This window comes from Dunckerocampus dactyliophorus, chromosome 15 (genome assembly GCF_027744805.1).
Source record: "Dunckerocampus dactyliophorus isolate RoL2022-P2 chromosome 15, RoL_Ddac_1.1, whole genome shotgun sequence".
Taxonomy (NCBI): domain Eukaryota; kingdom Metazoa; phylum Chordata; class Actinopteri; order Syngnathiformes; family Syngnathidae; genus Dunckerocampus; species Dunckerocampus dactyliophorus.
Genome location: NC_072833.1, coordinates 22,184,627 through 22,199,591, shown reverse-complemented (window position 1 = coordinate 22,199,591; position 14,965 = coordinate 22,184,627). Strand labels below are relative to the sequence as shown.

General features: G+C 36.5%; 1 protein-coding gene across 1 annotated transcript; it reads right to left on the bottom strand.

Moving 5' to 3' along the window:
• Positions 1–702: 702 nt before the first annotated feature.
• serpine1 (serpin peptidase inhibitor, clade E (nexin, plasminogen activator inhibitor type 1), member 1) lies at positions 703–8,235 on the bottom strand. The gene is made up of 8 exons (XM_054799804.1): positions 7,968–8,235; positions 5,979–6,223; positions 4,818–5,042; positions 2,717–2,911; positions 2,439–2,637; positions 2,251–2,351; positions 1,926–2,012; positions 703–995 (listed from the first exon to the last, which is right to left on the bottom strand). The coding sequence occupies exons 2-8, from the start codon at positions 6,220–6,222 to the stop codon at positions 871–873; spliced, it is 1,176 nt and encodes a 391-aa protein (XP_054655779.1). The 5' UTR covers position 6,223; positions 7,968–8,235; the 3' UTR covers positions 703–870.
• Positions 8,236–14,965: the final 6,730 nt, after the last annotated feature.

Sequence of the window (14,965 nt, the reverse complement as noted above, 5' to 3'; positions counted from 1 at the left end):
GTTCTGTACTCTGATTGGCTAGTTGAAGTCATTGACGGATAGCGCCTCGAACCAATCGGAGCACAAGGTGAACGTTCGGGGCCTGCATCAAAGACGCTAGATAGGATAAGACTGGGTACTCGGCAGCCGGTTTGGCCGCCATGACGGAAGATGGCAGAGTCCAGAAACATTGCAGTGTGAAGATGTCCTCGGCACAGTGTTCAGACATTAATTGTGCTTACAGTCGGTCCAAAAGACCAGAAAGGTATGTGTCATGAAAACGTTGTAGATGTATAGTTGTAAATAAACAAGACCGTGGCCAAAGTGTAGTCCCACACAATACAGCTTCAGATACTCAGTTTCTCCGGGTGATTAGCGGAATTCATGACAACTCAGTGATGATGATGATTTAGGTTATAGTCTATCGAATGTATTAACAATGCCGTTACTGGTTGCATTGTGTAAATACTTCAAGTTAATTACCCACATGTGTACTTTTACATCGCCTTATGGTCATGAAAAAATAACCACATTTTTAAAATGAACTTATTGGAACGGTAACGAATGATGCCATGTGGGGGTCCTATCCACACAAAATTGAAGTGCATTTTCAGTGACGTTTTGACATAAAACATTTTCTAAAAAATAAAAATATCAATCAAAATGTATGTTTTCTACCTCAAATGATGAAACCGGTCAGAAATACTCAAACTGAAGGCTTTATTTAAAATACAGTGTTTTAATTCTTAATAAATAAAATATAAATACAAATACAGCGTTGCAAAACACACAATTAGTAAAAAAAAATAAAAATAAAAATAAAGCATAGTAACATATCTCCTTTGTTTTGTGAAGTGCATCAGTGTCATGTCAGTAAAAAGGAAAACAAATTCAAAGAGGCTGGTTAAAGTGTCCCATGAACAGAATGACTCCGGTTTCTTTGTGTTGAATAAAGAAGAGGAACGGTCGATCCAACGTGATCTCCTCCACAGCCATTCGAGAGAACATCACAGCACCTACAAGTAAAAATATATATACAGTATATATATATTTACATGTAAAAGTTGAAATAAATCAAGTACAGTGGAACCTTGTTTAGCAACCGCCCCGGTTAGCATGTTTTTCGGTCAGTAGAGGTTAGGCGTCCATTTTCCGGTTAGCGTACAATATGGCACACGTCCTATTACGTTGTTAATACACTGCGTGAGTCCAACTGTGTTCTTAAAGTATTTTTATCACAAACATCCTTGTTAGCATATGTTGCTAACAAAACCGCAGCCGGAACCGGAAGGTCAGCTATGTCTGTGATGTCTCAAAAATGTGAACACAAAAGCTTTACATGCATAAAACAATTCTAAATGCATATAAATGATGAATGAATGGAATAAATGAACAGTTTTGAGGATGTGAGTGTTTGTGAAGACACCATGTGGCAGCGAGACACCACACAGACACAATTTTCCTGGTTTGTCATGAGTTATGTCTTGAATTCAATAGCGTTTCTCTCCTTCTTTATGAAAAAGCTAGCACTTGCAACTTTCTTTGGCTCCATTTTGGGTTATTGCGGTGAGAAACACGATTGAATTCAAGAAATAACTCGCAACACAACAGGACAGCGGTGATAGTTGATCTCGCTGTCACACTCAACGTGTGTCTTTGGGAACAGTCACGTGAAGAATCAAGTCTTCAATGAGGGGAAAAGTCAATTTCAACATTCATTTATTTATTTAGAATTGTTTTATGCATGTCAAAATATAATTTAAAACAATAAAACTGTGTTTTGTGTTAACATTTCTGGCATTCCCGGAACAAATGAATTGGATTTACATGATTTGTTATGGGAATAATTGATTCCGTTAGAGTAGAACCTTCTGGAACGAATGAACGATGCTAACAAAGGTTCCACTGTATGTACGTATGTGCTCCGTTCTGCTAGTATGGTCTACCTGTGGCTGATGCTCCTTTTGTTCCTCGCTCGTTGACCTCCAACTTTACCGTCTGAAAAACCTTGGACACACAAAGCCGGTCGTCGCCTGAAGGGTTCAAGAAACAATGCGAGGTTAACTTTGAACCACGTGGCATCTGTAAAGCTGACTTTTCGATTGAGTTTCATGAGATCTGCCCAGCAACAAGTGGCTACACAGCTAGCAATGCCACCATCCAATTGGATGTCATAATAGGTATGAAATTCTATCAACAAGCTTTATGATTATAATTTACAATTCCCGTGACATATTGTGTTTTTTCATGGTAAAATGCTGACATACTAACCAGTGATGCGTTTAAAGTCAGCTGTAGCCAGATTGAAGATGTTTCCCATGCCCATGTTGACAAGAGCGTCCTTTAAATTCACATCGGAGTTGAGCGTAAACCTAAAAAAAAAAAAGAAACGCAACAATGTTAATAACAAGTCAATATAGCGCAAACAGTTACGACAATACAGCTAGCGTACACTTTACCTGGGCATGGATAACTGTCTGCGGACGTTCCGTAGTTCCAGTCGCCACTGCTGGATCCTCTGGCTGCTCAGCTCGCGACTGAGCGAGCTCAGCGGCACGTCGGGCTCGAAGGGTGACACGAGCAGCATGCTGAGCGAGTCGCCCTCGTACGGCACCTCCAGGACGTCGTAATCCACGCCGTCGGACGTCACAAACTCACCTGTCAACACGGACGGAGATTTCATGAGCTAGTTCGTAGGTGACCGCGGCATAGCCAACATAACTGACTTGACGCTAACCGTAGTTGAAGCGGTTGGTTAGCGTCATCATGCTAACGGGAACGGCGCTGCCGTTGGCGCAGTGGAACATTCTTTCATGGGTCAGCTTGGGGTCGAACGGGACTTTCCAGAGCCCCTGGAAGTGGAGGGCGTTCAGGAGAACGAGGCGTGTCTCGTCCGACACCGATCCTGGCACCAAGAACTTGGGAATGGCTCCTGTGGAAAAAAATGAAAGTGAACAAATAAGTTGACAAGAAGGCCTAATTTTACAAAAAACAAAGTTGTCATAACGATAACGGCTCAGCTCTCTCTTCACCACGACAGACCGGTACAGCGACTGCATTACTGCAGACACTGCGCCGATCCGCCTGTCAACCTCACGCTCCAGCCTGTCCCTTTCCAACCAATCCACCCTTTTCTGACTAAGAACCGTGGCCTTGGATTTGGAGGTGCTGAAGCTTCACACTCAGATGCAAACCGCCCCAGTAAACGCTGAAGGTCACAGCCCGATGAGGCCATCAGGACCACATCGTCTGCAAATAGCAGAGACGAGATTTGAGTGAAATTTGTTCTAATTGTTCTAAAAGTTTTAATTGTGAGAAGAAAGTCCTATTATAAGAATATTGTAAATTACAGGAATAATGTTGAACTATTACAAGAAAAATGTCCTCATCATATGAAAGAATATACAATAATATACCATAAAAATGATAAATTTGAGCTATGATGGGGGGGAGGGAGTCGAAATTTTATGCAAAAAAAACAAAAAAGTTGCGATATTAAAAGAACAAATTACAAGTCAGAACTTGAACTATTACCAGAAGTAAGTTGCGACACTAAAAGAATAATGACGTAATCATAAGAATAAACTGAGAAAAAATTGCAACAAAGCAGACATCATTTTAGTGGAATAAAGTGAAAAAAAATGAATTAAGGGGAAAAAAAAGGTGTAACTATTGAAAGAATAATAATGAATAAGAATAACGTTACATTACCAGACCTTTTTCTTGGTACTGGAGAGTGTTACTAGAAAAGAAGTGACCACATTAAAAGAATATTGCTGCTGTGGATGAAGTTAGAATATCACGAGAGTGAAGTGGAACTCTCCTGCTGATGTCTATAAGTCAGAATTTTGCAAGGAAAAAAAAAGATCTCAGAAATCTGCTGACATATGCGAGAATGAAAGCTGTTGTAATATTAAAAGATATCTGATAGGCGTGTCACCCGACACACGAGACGAGGCGATACATGAGATTGGTTCTGTGAAAACGAGACGAGACAAGATTTTAACATTACTTTGAATGACAAAAAATGATGACGACATATTGCAATCTGCTAGTTAAAGTTCTACCACGTTTCTACTCCTCCCGCACTCTGTGTGTATGCTAGCGGCCCCGCCTCCACCCACCGAGACAAAAGAGACTGTACGACTGACTCAAGGGCTCACTCCGTTCATGGCGCTGTTCTATGGAACAAACGTGCCAAGGTTTGGAGGCGAGAGGCGAGGAAAACAGACACACATGCACATGGCAATGTGCTGTACTGAGGCCGGCAAAAATATTGAGTTCATTTTCATTTTTTGCGTGATTAATTAATTTATTTTGGTCCCAGGCTTAGTGCCCACAAAACTTTTATTTTTCTGAAGGAAATGATCTTGTGACACCCCTAATATCTAACTATATCAACCCTTGAAGCCCCTTTTTAATTTTTTTTTTACCTTTATGTACATAAAATGGCCTCACTAATAAAAACGATCACGTATTACTGTGATTTTTCCATTTTACTCTCATAGTTACAACTTTGTGCTCATAATACATTTTTTTTTCATGATAATACGACTTTTCCCATATGAAACTACAACTTTGTTCTCTTTTGCTCGAAATATTACAACTTTTTCATATGAACTTCACATTTCAGTGTCATATTTCCACTTTGTTCAAGGAAAAATTACAGCCTCAGCGTCTCGTATTTCCACGTCATTCTTGAAAAAATGTTTTCGGAACATTTTAGAAAATCAGCAACCTTTTTATTGTGGTAATGTGACTTTTTTTTTCTTCTGGTAGACCCGGTAAAAATGGCAACTTTAAATAATATTCTTATGATGATTCATGTTTTTAAGTACCTGCGGTGTGGTCAGAGACCCAGGCATTGATGACGCTGACCGCCTGGTCGGGCCTGGTGAAGTCCACCTGGTGAGGGTGGCTGCTGAAGGCCTTGAGGAGGGCATGACGGTAGCTTTTCTTCAGGATCATCTTCCTCTCCACCATCACGCCACTCGCCATGTCCAAACCTTCCTCGCTGTGGAGGTCACGCTGCAACATACGCTGCTGCCGGGACACACCACGCTCTGAATAACAACAAGCATTTAATAGTACAGGAATAGTGATTAAAACATTCGCAACATCCCCGCTTATAACACAAAAACAACAACCAGCAAGTAGGGGGCCATACTGTATCCAACTTCAGATTAAAATAGTAATGAGAATGAAGCTGAACTGTGACAACTAAACAGTCGGAATATACCGACAAAAAAGTAATTATACGGGAAAAAAATCATTGTTTACGAGAACAATGTCAGAATATTTGTAAAAAATCATGTTGCGGTTACATAAACCAAAAAAAATGTGCAATTTTATAAGGAAGAGTCATAATTTGGTGAAAAATAGTTATAATATTAAAAGATATCTAAATATACTGCCATAGTTAAACATGTTATTGGTACATATGGTCGTAACTCGTTTATCGCGGTTACTTAATTCCAGACCCGTGATAAGTGAATTTCCGTACAGTAGGATTCAATATTAATAAATGGAATATTTTCATTCCTGTGCATGACCTCCTAAATACAGTTTTCAACATTATTAGAGTCCTCTACACATAAAATAACACTCCGATAGTCACCTTTACACTTGTATTACCCAATATAGTAGACGTAATAATAGACATCTTAGACATACTGTACGATAAGATAGACTCACATGTTAGCATTGACACAGTACTTCCTGGTGGCTATTGTCTCATTAGTGTAACATTTGTTTGTTTATTCATTTGATTAGGACAGTACATATTAGCATGTGAGCAAAAGTAAGTATGACAGAATTAGCTGCAATAGCTAAGTACGCATTTTTGCAAATCTTCTATTTGATACATATCGTGAATTGTAACATGAAGCATTCAATGTAAACTGTATGCATTTTGGAAATAAATTCAAATCATGGAATTTTTAAATAATAATAAAGTCCTAGCCGAGTTTGATCGAGTTCAAGTGGTGAATATGTCTCACCTTGCAGGTTGAAGCCCATGGCGGCCGTCATGGCCTTGCGGGTGTTCCCGGCTGCGCCCAGCTGAGCCATGGCCAGCACGGAGGACACGCCGTAGGGAGACAAGACCACATTGTCGTCCCCAGAGGCCCTCACCAAGTGGGAGAAGACCCTCAGGCCGAAGTCAGTGTGCTTGTCCTGCAGCGATGCTAGCCCGTCTCTGCTAGCGCTCAGCAGGAAGACGAGGAGAAAGTACACACAAAACATCCTGCGTGGAGAAAGTTCAGTTGTTCAGTTTCATGGTAGTCAATCACGTTGACAGCAGTTGCACAAATTCAGCTAAGTCAGTGATTTAAAAAAGTAAACCATTAAAAGAAATTAATAAAAAATTGGCAAAAATCCCAAATGTATTTATTTATTTTTTTTTAAACAAAAAATGTGTACGAAAAAATTATTTAAAAGTTATTTTTAATTTATTTAAACATACTCGTAAACAACTACAGTTAAATCGGCGATTAGGAAAAAAGTAAAATAGTGAAAAAAAATATAGCATAAGAATATTCTTAATTTTATGATAATAAATTATTTTTTAAAATGTGTATTAAAAAATAATAATGAAAATAATGAACTCTGTATCGTAATGGCAGCGTGAAAAACTAGCTATTGGTATTTATATAAAATAATTATACATTAAGTAATTAAATTACTATTCTGTTGAACTTGCATTTGCAAAATTCCATAAAAATGAAAAAGCATTGTTTTTGGAATAAATCTAAATGTTTTCCTTTTTTTAAGTACCGGTTCTGGCATCGTTTAAGCACCGATTTGGCACCAGTATCAGATAATACAGTATGTAAACAGTACCCTACCATATAAATCAGTGAAACCAGCGAAGAAAAAACAAAAAAATAAAAAAATGCTTAATACAGGAATATCCTTATTATACGTATATTGATATTAATAATCCAAAAGTTTGTTTTAAAATTAATGTTTTCATTTATTTAAAAATACTTATAAACAACCACAGTTAAATCACTAATTAAAAAAAAAACCTAAGGGAATAAATTACCAGTTGTCATTTCTTTAAATCAGTGATGCACAAAAAAACTAAAAGAACACAAAAATGCTTTACATTTTAAAAAAAATGTATAAAAACATAATTTATAACAGGGGTGTCCAAACTGTGGCCATTTGTGGCCCGCGGCTGTTTTTTATTGGCCATTGACACATCCTAAAAATATAATTTGACAAAAAAACAAAACAACAGCAACAAAAATGGAAAAATCAGCAGTAATTTTGCAAGAAGAAAGTCAAAATGCTGAGAGAAAAAAGTCGTAATCCAACAACAAAAGATACGAGAATAACCTCATAATATTATGAGGAAAAAATAACGTCATTTTAGTTGCATGAAGTTGAAATATTAAAAAGGCGTTTAAAAAGTCGCAGCGTGAGAAAACAACAAAACAAAAGATTTGCGGAAAAAGTTACAATGTGTATGAGAATAAAGTTACAATATTATGGGAATAAACTCAATTTCAAGAAGAAAAATGAAAAAAATGAGAAAAAACAGCTGTAATTTTATGAGAATGAAGTCAAAATATTACAAGAAAAAAGGCGCAGTTTTACGAGAATAAACTTGTAATATTATGAGGAAAAATAATGTCATTTTAGTAGCATAGATTACAAATTTTAAAGAAAAAGTTTGTTTTTTTTTAAAGTCCTAATATTATGAGAAACAAACAACAAAATAATGTAATTTTTGGACAATTATGTTGGGTAAAAAGTTCTAATATTATGGGAATAAAGCCAAAACATTACACATTTGAAAAATATAAATATAGCTTCTTGGCATATCATACATGTGTTGCTTCCCAAATATCATAGTGGACCTTGCATCCTTTCATTTTTCACTGTGTGGCTCTCGCTGGAAAAGGTTTGGACACCCCTGACTTGTAAGAATTGAAAATAATAAATAATGAACAAAAGTCCTTAAAAAAAAAGGAAGGTATTACCTTTTGTCGTGATGCTGGTCTTCTGCTGCTCGGATGTAAAATGAACTTTTGCTTGACTTCCTTTGCTTTTATAGCCTTGACAGACACACACACACACACACACACACACACACACACACGCACACGCACACACACACACAAGCCTCCCTCCCTTGCGCATACAGAGGTTATTTGCAATGGCGATGATGTCATTTGGCAGTGTCTGGAAAAGCTTCCTCTTTTCAATACACACACACACACACACACACACACACATCCGCCCACCCGTTCCGACGTCTGACAGCGTCAATGGACAAACATGAACAGTCACGCACACACACACACACGCACTCACACACGGCTGTGGTATGCAACCCCCCCCCCTCCACAGCGGAAAGTGTTCCCCAAATGTCTAATTGTGATAAACGATGGAAAAATGTCTAAAAAGGATCAGTGACACATTTTTTCATCATTACAGTTATGCTATTATTATGATGATTATTATTCAGGGGGGAGGAAAGAGTGGTGATATTAAAAGAATAACAAAGTACTGCAAGACAGAAGTTGATGTTATGTGGTGAAAAAAATGTCATAATGTGAGGAGAGGAGAATCATAACATGACGAGACAAATTTTGATTGATTGATTGATTGATTGAAACATTTATTCCGTTCCAAAAAGAAGAAAACAAACAATATTAAAACACTGTAACATAAAACCAAACACTCTTCAAACCAGAATGAAAGGGAGCTGAAAGAAGACAAGTCTTATTATCTCTGCCCTTTTTCAGCCACAAACAAAATCATATTTAAAAACAATAAAAACAAAAAAATATACCTATAGTAACCAGCCGCACAGGAGGTTACACATTTCAATTATAACTCAAGCAATGCCATTTCCCACAACAAAAATAACCATAGCATGACAGCCAATCATATCTGGGATAGTTCATATTTCCTCAACATACTCGTTTTAACCATTTTTTTTAATATGGTATCAGACTTGGATTCTTTAGTTTCTTTATTTAGATTGTTCCATAAACTGACTCCTTTTACAGAAACACAACGTTCCATCATTTAGTCATTTATTTAGTCATGTTAAAAAGCAAGCAACTTCATTATTTTGTATATTTTGGAAAGCAACATTTACCATTGTTGCTGTTGGCCTACCCCAAACCCCCAAATATTTCCACTATCTTCTTAAATGTCCCTAAATTTTCTTCTTGTAATATTATGTAATATATATTTCCATAATATTATGACTTTTTCCCCAGCCTAATTTTCCAAAAATGACAACTTTATTTTGTTTGCGTCTTATAATATCAAGACTTTTTTTTTTAAATGAGGTTTTTCCTTTACTATTTTGACTGTACGGTACTAAAATGACATTTGTTTGCCCTCATAAGTTTATTCTTGCAAAATTGCAACTTTTTTTCTCACTAGAGTATGACTTTTTTCTTTACATATTTTGACTTTATTCTCGTAAAATTACAGCCTTTTTTTCCCATCTCATTTTTCGGTTTTTCTTTTTATTTGTTGTTTTGTTTCTCATACTGTTATGACTTTTTCAAAAATTATGTCTTTTTCGTTAATATTTCAACTATATTGTACTAATAATAATATTATGACTTTTTCTCATTAGCATACAACTTTTTTTTCGTGTTTATATTTTCACTTAATTCTTAATTACTGCTGATTTTTCAATTTTTGCTGGGATTTTTTTCGTATTTTTTGTGAAAATTTTATTTTTGGAATGTGCCGCGTGGACATACCTGTCATAAAGTTTATTTACATTTCCATTTTTCTCGTAATGTTACAACGTTCATGTTATAAGATTACTACGTTTGACTTATATGACAGTAATCCCTCATTTCATAGATTGATTGATTGATTGATGATGATAATAAACTTCACATAAAAAAAAAAACAAACCAGGCTGGATAGTAGAGACAAAGAAAATAAGAGTTATTGTGGTGAATTGATTCCAGAACCAACCGTGATGAGTGAATTTCTGTGAAGCAGGATTCCTTATTTACAAATAAAATGTTTTCGTAATTAGAGCAGAGAAAGCCTGTTTCCAACCTTCTAAATACGGGTTTTAACATTATTAGAGCCCTCTAGACCACAGGTGTCAAACACAAGGCCCGGCGGCCAGATGTGGCCCGCCACATCATTTTATGCGGCCCGTAATAATGCATGTCAATAATGCATTTCACCTTTGCCCTTTTAAATGTATTTGTCATTTTGACAGAAAAATTGCACTGCATGTGGTTCTTCTAAACGTCAGTATTGTCTAATCATGCAGCAAGATATTCCAGGCATTTTTCAAAAACAAATACTTGAATGCCTGCTTCACTTCTCATTTCAAAGCAAGTTATCCATCAATTTGTTAGTAAAAATATAATAATCTAATGCATGGGCAACTGTGTAATAATATTATGAGGTTATATTCAGATTTAGATTCATAAAAACTGACAGTTACAAGTGGCCCTCTGAGGGCAGCCGTAACTGTGATGTGGCCCTCAGTTAAAATGAGTTTGACACCCCCGATCTAGACAATGAAATGACGCCCCTATAGTCACCTTTAAATGTGTGTTATCCACTATAGTAGACATAATAAGAAAAAATAAGACATAAATAAGACTTGTGCTCATGTGTGTTGCTATAAATGTGTTCCCTAGTGGGGTTGAGTGGCGGGCAGACAGGAAGTGACGTCGGGGGCTCCGAGCTCAGTTTTATTTTGTCGCGGGTCACGGCCGTAACAGTAGATTTTTATTGGGGATTAGTGTGCCTGGTGTGCGCTAATTCAAACCTGCAATAAGAGTCTGTGGGTTCTGGCGATCAAGTCTGTTGTGTGTGACATTACTGACACCTAGTGACCAATGTAGAATACTACATATCAGTCACAGTGTCTTTCAATGCATTTTCTGAATGCCTTATATTTGTATTTTAGTTCATTTAGCCAGTTTTAGCCAGAAAATGCTTCATTTAGGGAAAAACTGTCTGTGAGTGCACTCCATTTTGCACTGTTTTGTGCAAAATGAGAAACTAAAGGCCTCAGTAAGCGTTGACTGTCGGCACGAAGGCTCCGCTGCCCGAGCACCACCATCGGTAGTTTTTTCAGTTGAGAAAACTGTCCGTGTCGGTTGTCGGGGTTCATGCGCTCACCGAAATAGTCCCACACGGTGGCTGTGGCATTCGTCTTAAAAACTATCGCTTTTGTGCCGTCATTCATGCGTACGCTGGCTCACGAAGCTAACTGCTGCTAGGGGTAGTAGGGTAGCAGCGAGTAGCCCCACCAAAGACACAGAGGCTGAATGAGATGAGAGCCCACTCTCTCCGTTCATTCCACTATAGAACCAAATGCACACAGACAGATGCAGAGTGAACCCTCTTGTCATCCAGCCTGTGCGGCACAGAGAGACGAGCAGACACGCAAACACGCGTACATGCACATGTGACTTTATTGAGGGCGTCATAATCCGGACTTTACGAAATTCTCCTTGTAATGTTGCTGCTTTAGTCTAATAATGTTACAATACTTTTCTCATAATAGTACAACTTTAGTCTCCTAATATCACGACATTGTCCTGGTAATATTACAACTGAAGTCTTCTTACATTATGAGCATTTTCATGTACTGTTACGACTATTCTTTTAAGATTACGTAATTTTTCTGATAAAACTGCATTTTATTCTTTAGTGGAACATGCCGATCGCTGGTGGCGGCACACACTAACTTGATGACATTTTTTCTTGTAAAAGTACAACTTTAGTTTCCTAACATTGCGACAGGTTTCTTTCTACGATTTCAGTGTCCTAAAATGACATTTATTCGCTTCGCACGACGACTTTAGTGTCAGGATCAGATGAACGGATCATCATGCACTGTAACATACACATTCCAGAACATTGTGTGAATGCCACGGGACTCGCTAACGATGACAAGAACCCAACGTGAATCATTGTTTCTTTGTCTTTATATAGTCATTCATTTGGGAGCGTGACACATGAAAACAGGACATCAAGGGAATACTGGTATCCCCTGTCCTGCGACTCACCAAATTCTTGTGGGGGGAAATAATAACGTGTTTTTTCCAGTATGTACAACCTTTGGCAACACTCGAAAAAGCCAAGTCATGCCTTATCTAACTTTATAAGCAAACATGAGCGAGAGAGAGTGGTGTAGTATGTGTGGGAGGAGGATTGGAGGTGTCTCATGGGACAAAGATGTGGGACAAAAATACACAAGAATACATGTGTTTGTCATTAGAGCACTGCAGTACGGTACATCCCATAATCGGCAACACATGGAAACACTACTTGTAATGTAGTGCTTCTGGGAACACAACTACACTTCATGTCTTCTTATGCTAATAAAGCTAAAGGTGTTAGGAGACTAAAGTCATACTACATTCTATACTATAGAAAAATGTTGCAATGTTGAGACTAAATTTGTAATTCACTTGTAAATAGTTGTAATGCTAGGAGACTAAAGTCGTACCATTGCGAGAAAAATGTTGTAATGTTGAGACTAAATGTGTCATTAACCAGTCAATAGTTGGAATGCTAGGAGACTAAAGTCCTGCTACTACGAGAAAAATTTAACGTGTAAATACTTGTAATACAAGGACGCTAATCTCATACCAGTACAGGAAAAATGTCGTAATGTTAGGAGACTAAAGTCATGCTATTACGAGAAAAATTTTACGTGTAAATACTTGTAATACAAGGACGCTAATCTCATACCAGTAAAGGAAAAATGTCGTAATGTTAGGAGACTAAAGTCCTGCTATTACGAGAAAAATTTAACGTGTAAATACTTGTAATACAAGGACGCTAATCTCATACCAGTACAGGAAAAATGTTGTAATGTTAGGAGACTAAAGTCCTGCTATTACGAGAAAAATTTAACGTGTAAATACTTGTAGTACAAGGACGCTAATCTCATACCAGTAAAGGAAAAATGTTGTAATGTTAGGAGACTAAAGTCATGCTATTACGAGAAAAATGTTGCAATGTTCAGACTAAATTTGTAATTTACTTGTAAATAGTTAGTAATGCTAGAAGACTAAAATCGGACCATTCGGAAAAAAATGTCATAACGCCAGGAGACTAAAGTCATACTTTTACGAGAAAACTGTAACAAGTGAATAGTTGTAATGCTAGGAGACCAATCTTGTACAAGAAAAATGTCGGAATGTTAGGAGACTAAATTCGTAATTTACAAGTAAATAGTTGTAATGCTAAAGTCGTACCATTCTGAGAAATATTTCATAATGTTAGGAAGCTAAAGTCATGCAATTATGAGAAAAATGTTGCCATGTTGAGACTAAATTTGTAATTTATGAATAAATAGTTGTAATGTTTGGAGACTAAAGTCATCACATTCTGAGAAAAATGTAATGTGAGGAGACTCAAGTCATGCTATTAGGAGAAAATGTTCGTATGTTGAGACTAAATTTGTAATTTACGCGTAAATAGTTGCAATGCAAGGACACTAATGTCGTACCAGTACGAGAAAAAGGTCGTAATGTTAGGAGACTAAACTGTTATTTTAGTAGTAAATAGTTGTAATGCTAGTAGACCAATGTTGTACCATTACGAGCAAAATGTTGTAATGTTAGGAGAATACATTTGTAATTTATGAGTAAATAGTTGTAACGTTAGGAGACTAAAGTCATAATATAATGAGACAAATGTCATAATGCTACGAGACTAAATTTGTAATCTAGGAGTAAATAGTTGTAATGCTAGGACACTAATGTCGTACCAGTACGAGAAAAAATGTGTAATGTTGGGAGACTTAATTCATAATTTACGAGTAAAATGTCGTAATGTTAGGAGACTAAATGTATAATTTATGAGTAAATAGTTGTAATGTTAGGAGACTAAAGTCATACTATTATGAGAAAAATGTCGTAACGTTCCGAGACTAAATTTGTGATTTACGAGTAAATAGTTGTAATGCTAGGACACTAATGTCGTACCAGTACGAGAAAAATGTCATAATGTTCTGAGACTAAATTTGTAATTTAGGAGTAAATAGTTGTAATGCTAGGACACTAATGTCGCACCAGCACGAGAAAAAGAGAAAAATGTCGTAATGTTGGGAGACTAATTTTGTAATTTATGAGTAAAATATTATAATGTTAGGAGACTAAATTTGTTATTGAGGAGTAAATAGTTGTAATGCTAGGAGACCAATGTCGTATCATTACAAGCAAAATGTTAGGAGACTAAATTCGTAATTTCCAAGTCAAGACTTGGAGAGAGTAAAGTCGTTCCATGACGAGAAAAATGTTGAAATGTTCGGAAACTCAAGTCATACTATTACGAGAAAAATGTTCTAACGTTGAGACTAAATTTTCAATTTACAAGTAAATAGGACACTAATGTTGTACCAGTACAAGAAAAAGAGAAACATTTCGTAATGTTTTGTAATTTACGAGTAAAATGTCGTATTGTTAGGATACTAAATTCGTAATTTATGAGTGAATAGTTGTAATGCTAGGACACTAATGTTGCACCATTATGAGAAAAAGAGAAAAATGTTGTAATGTTAGGAAACTAAATTGGTAATTGGAGTAAATAGTTGCAATGCTAGGAGACTGAAGTCGAGCTGCTGTATTTCGAGAAAAATATTGTAATGAGACAAAATTTTTAATTTACGAGTAAATTGAAATGGGAGGACACTAATGTCGTACCAGTATGACAAAAATGTTGTAATATTAGGAGACTAAATTCATAATTTACGTGTAAAATGTCGTAATGTTAGGAGACTAAAGTCGGAATATTAGGAGTATATAGTTGTAATGCCCGGAGACAAAAGTTGTAATATCACAAGAAAAATATTGTCATCTTTGTGGACTGAAGTCGTACTATTACAAGAAAAATGTTATAATGTTAGGAGACTAAAGTGAGAATATTACAAGAAAACTGTTCGCAAACTAAAGTTGTACAATAACAGCATCTAAAATGCTGTAATATGTGGAGACTCAATTCATAATATTAGAATTAT

What these genes read in the sequence shown, in the direction of transcription:
- serpine1 (XM_054799804.1), bottom strand. Translation starts at nt 6,222, where the DNA reads ATGTTTTGTGTGTACTTTCTCCTCGTCTTCCTGCTGAGCGCTAGCAGA. An exon ending in CATGGGCTTCAACCTGCAAG is followed by an intron (nt 5,043 to 5,978) that starts GTGAGACATATT and finishes GTTGTTATTCAG; the next exon opens with AGCGTGGTGTGTCCCGGCAG. An exon ending in AAAAGGAGCATCAGCCACAG is followed by an intron (nt 996 to 1,925) that starts GTAGACCATACT and finishes TTTTACTTGTAG; the next exon opens with GTGCTGTGATGTTCTCTCGA.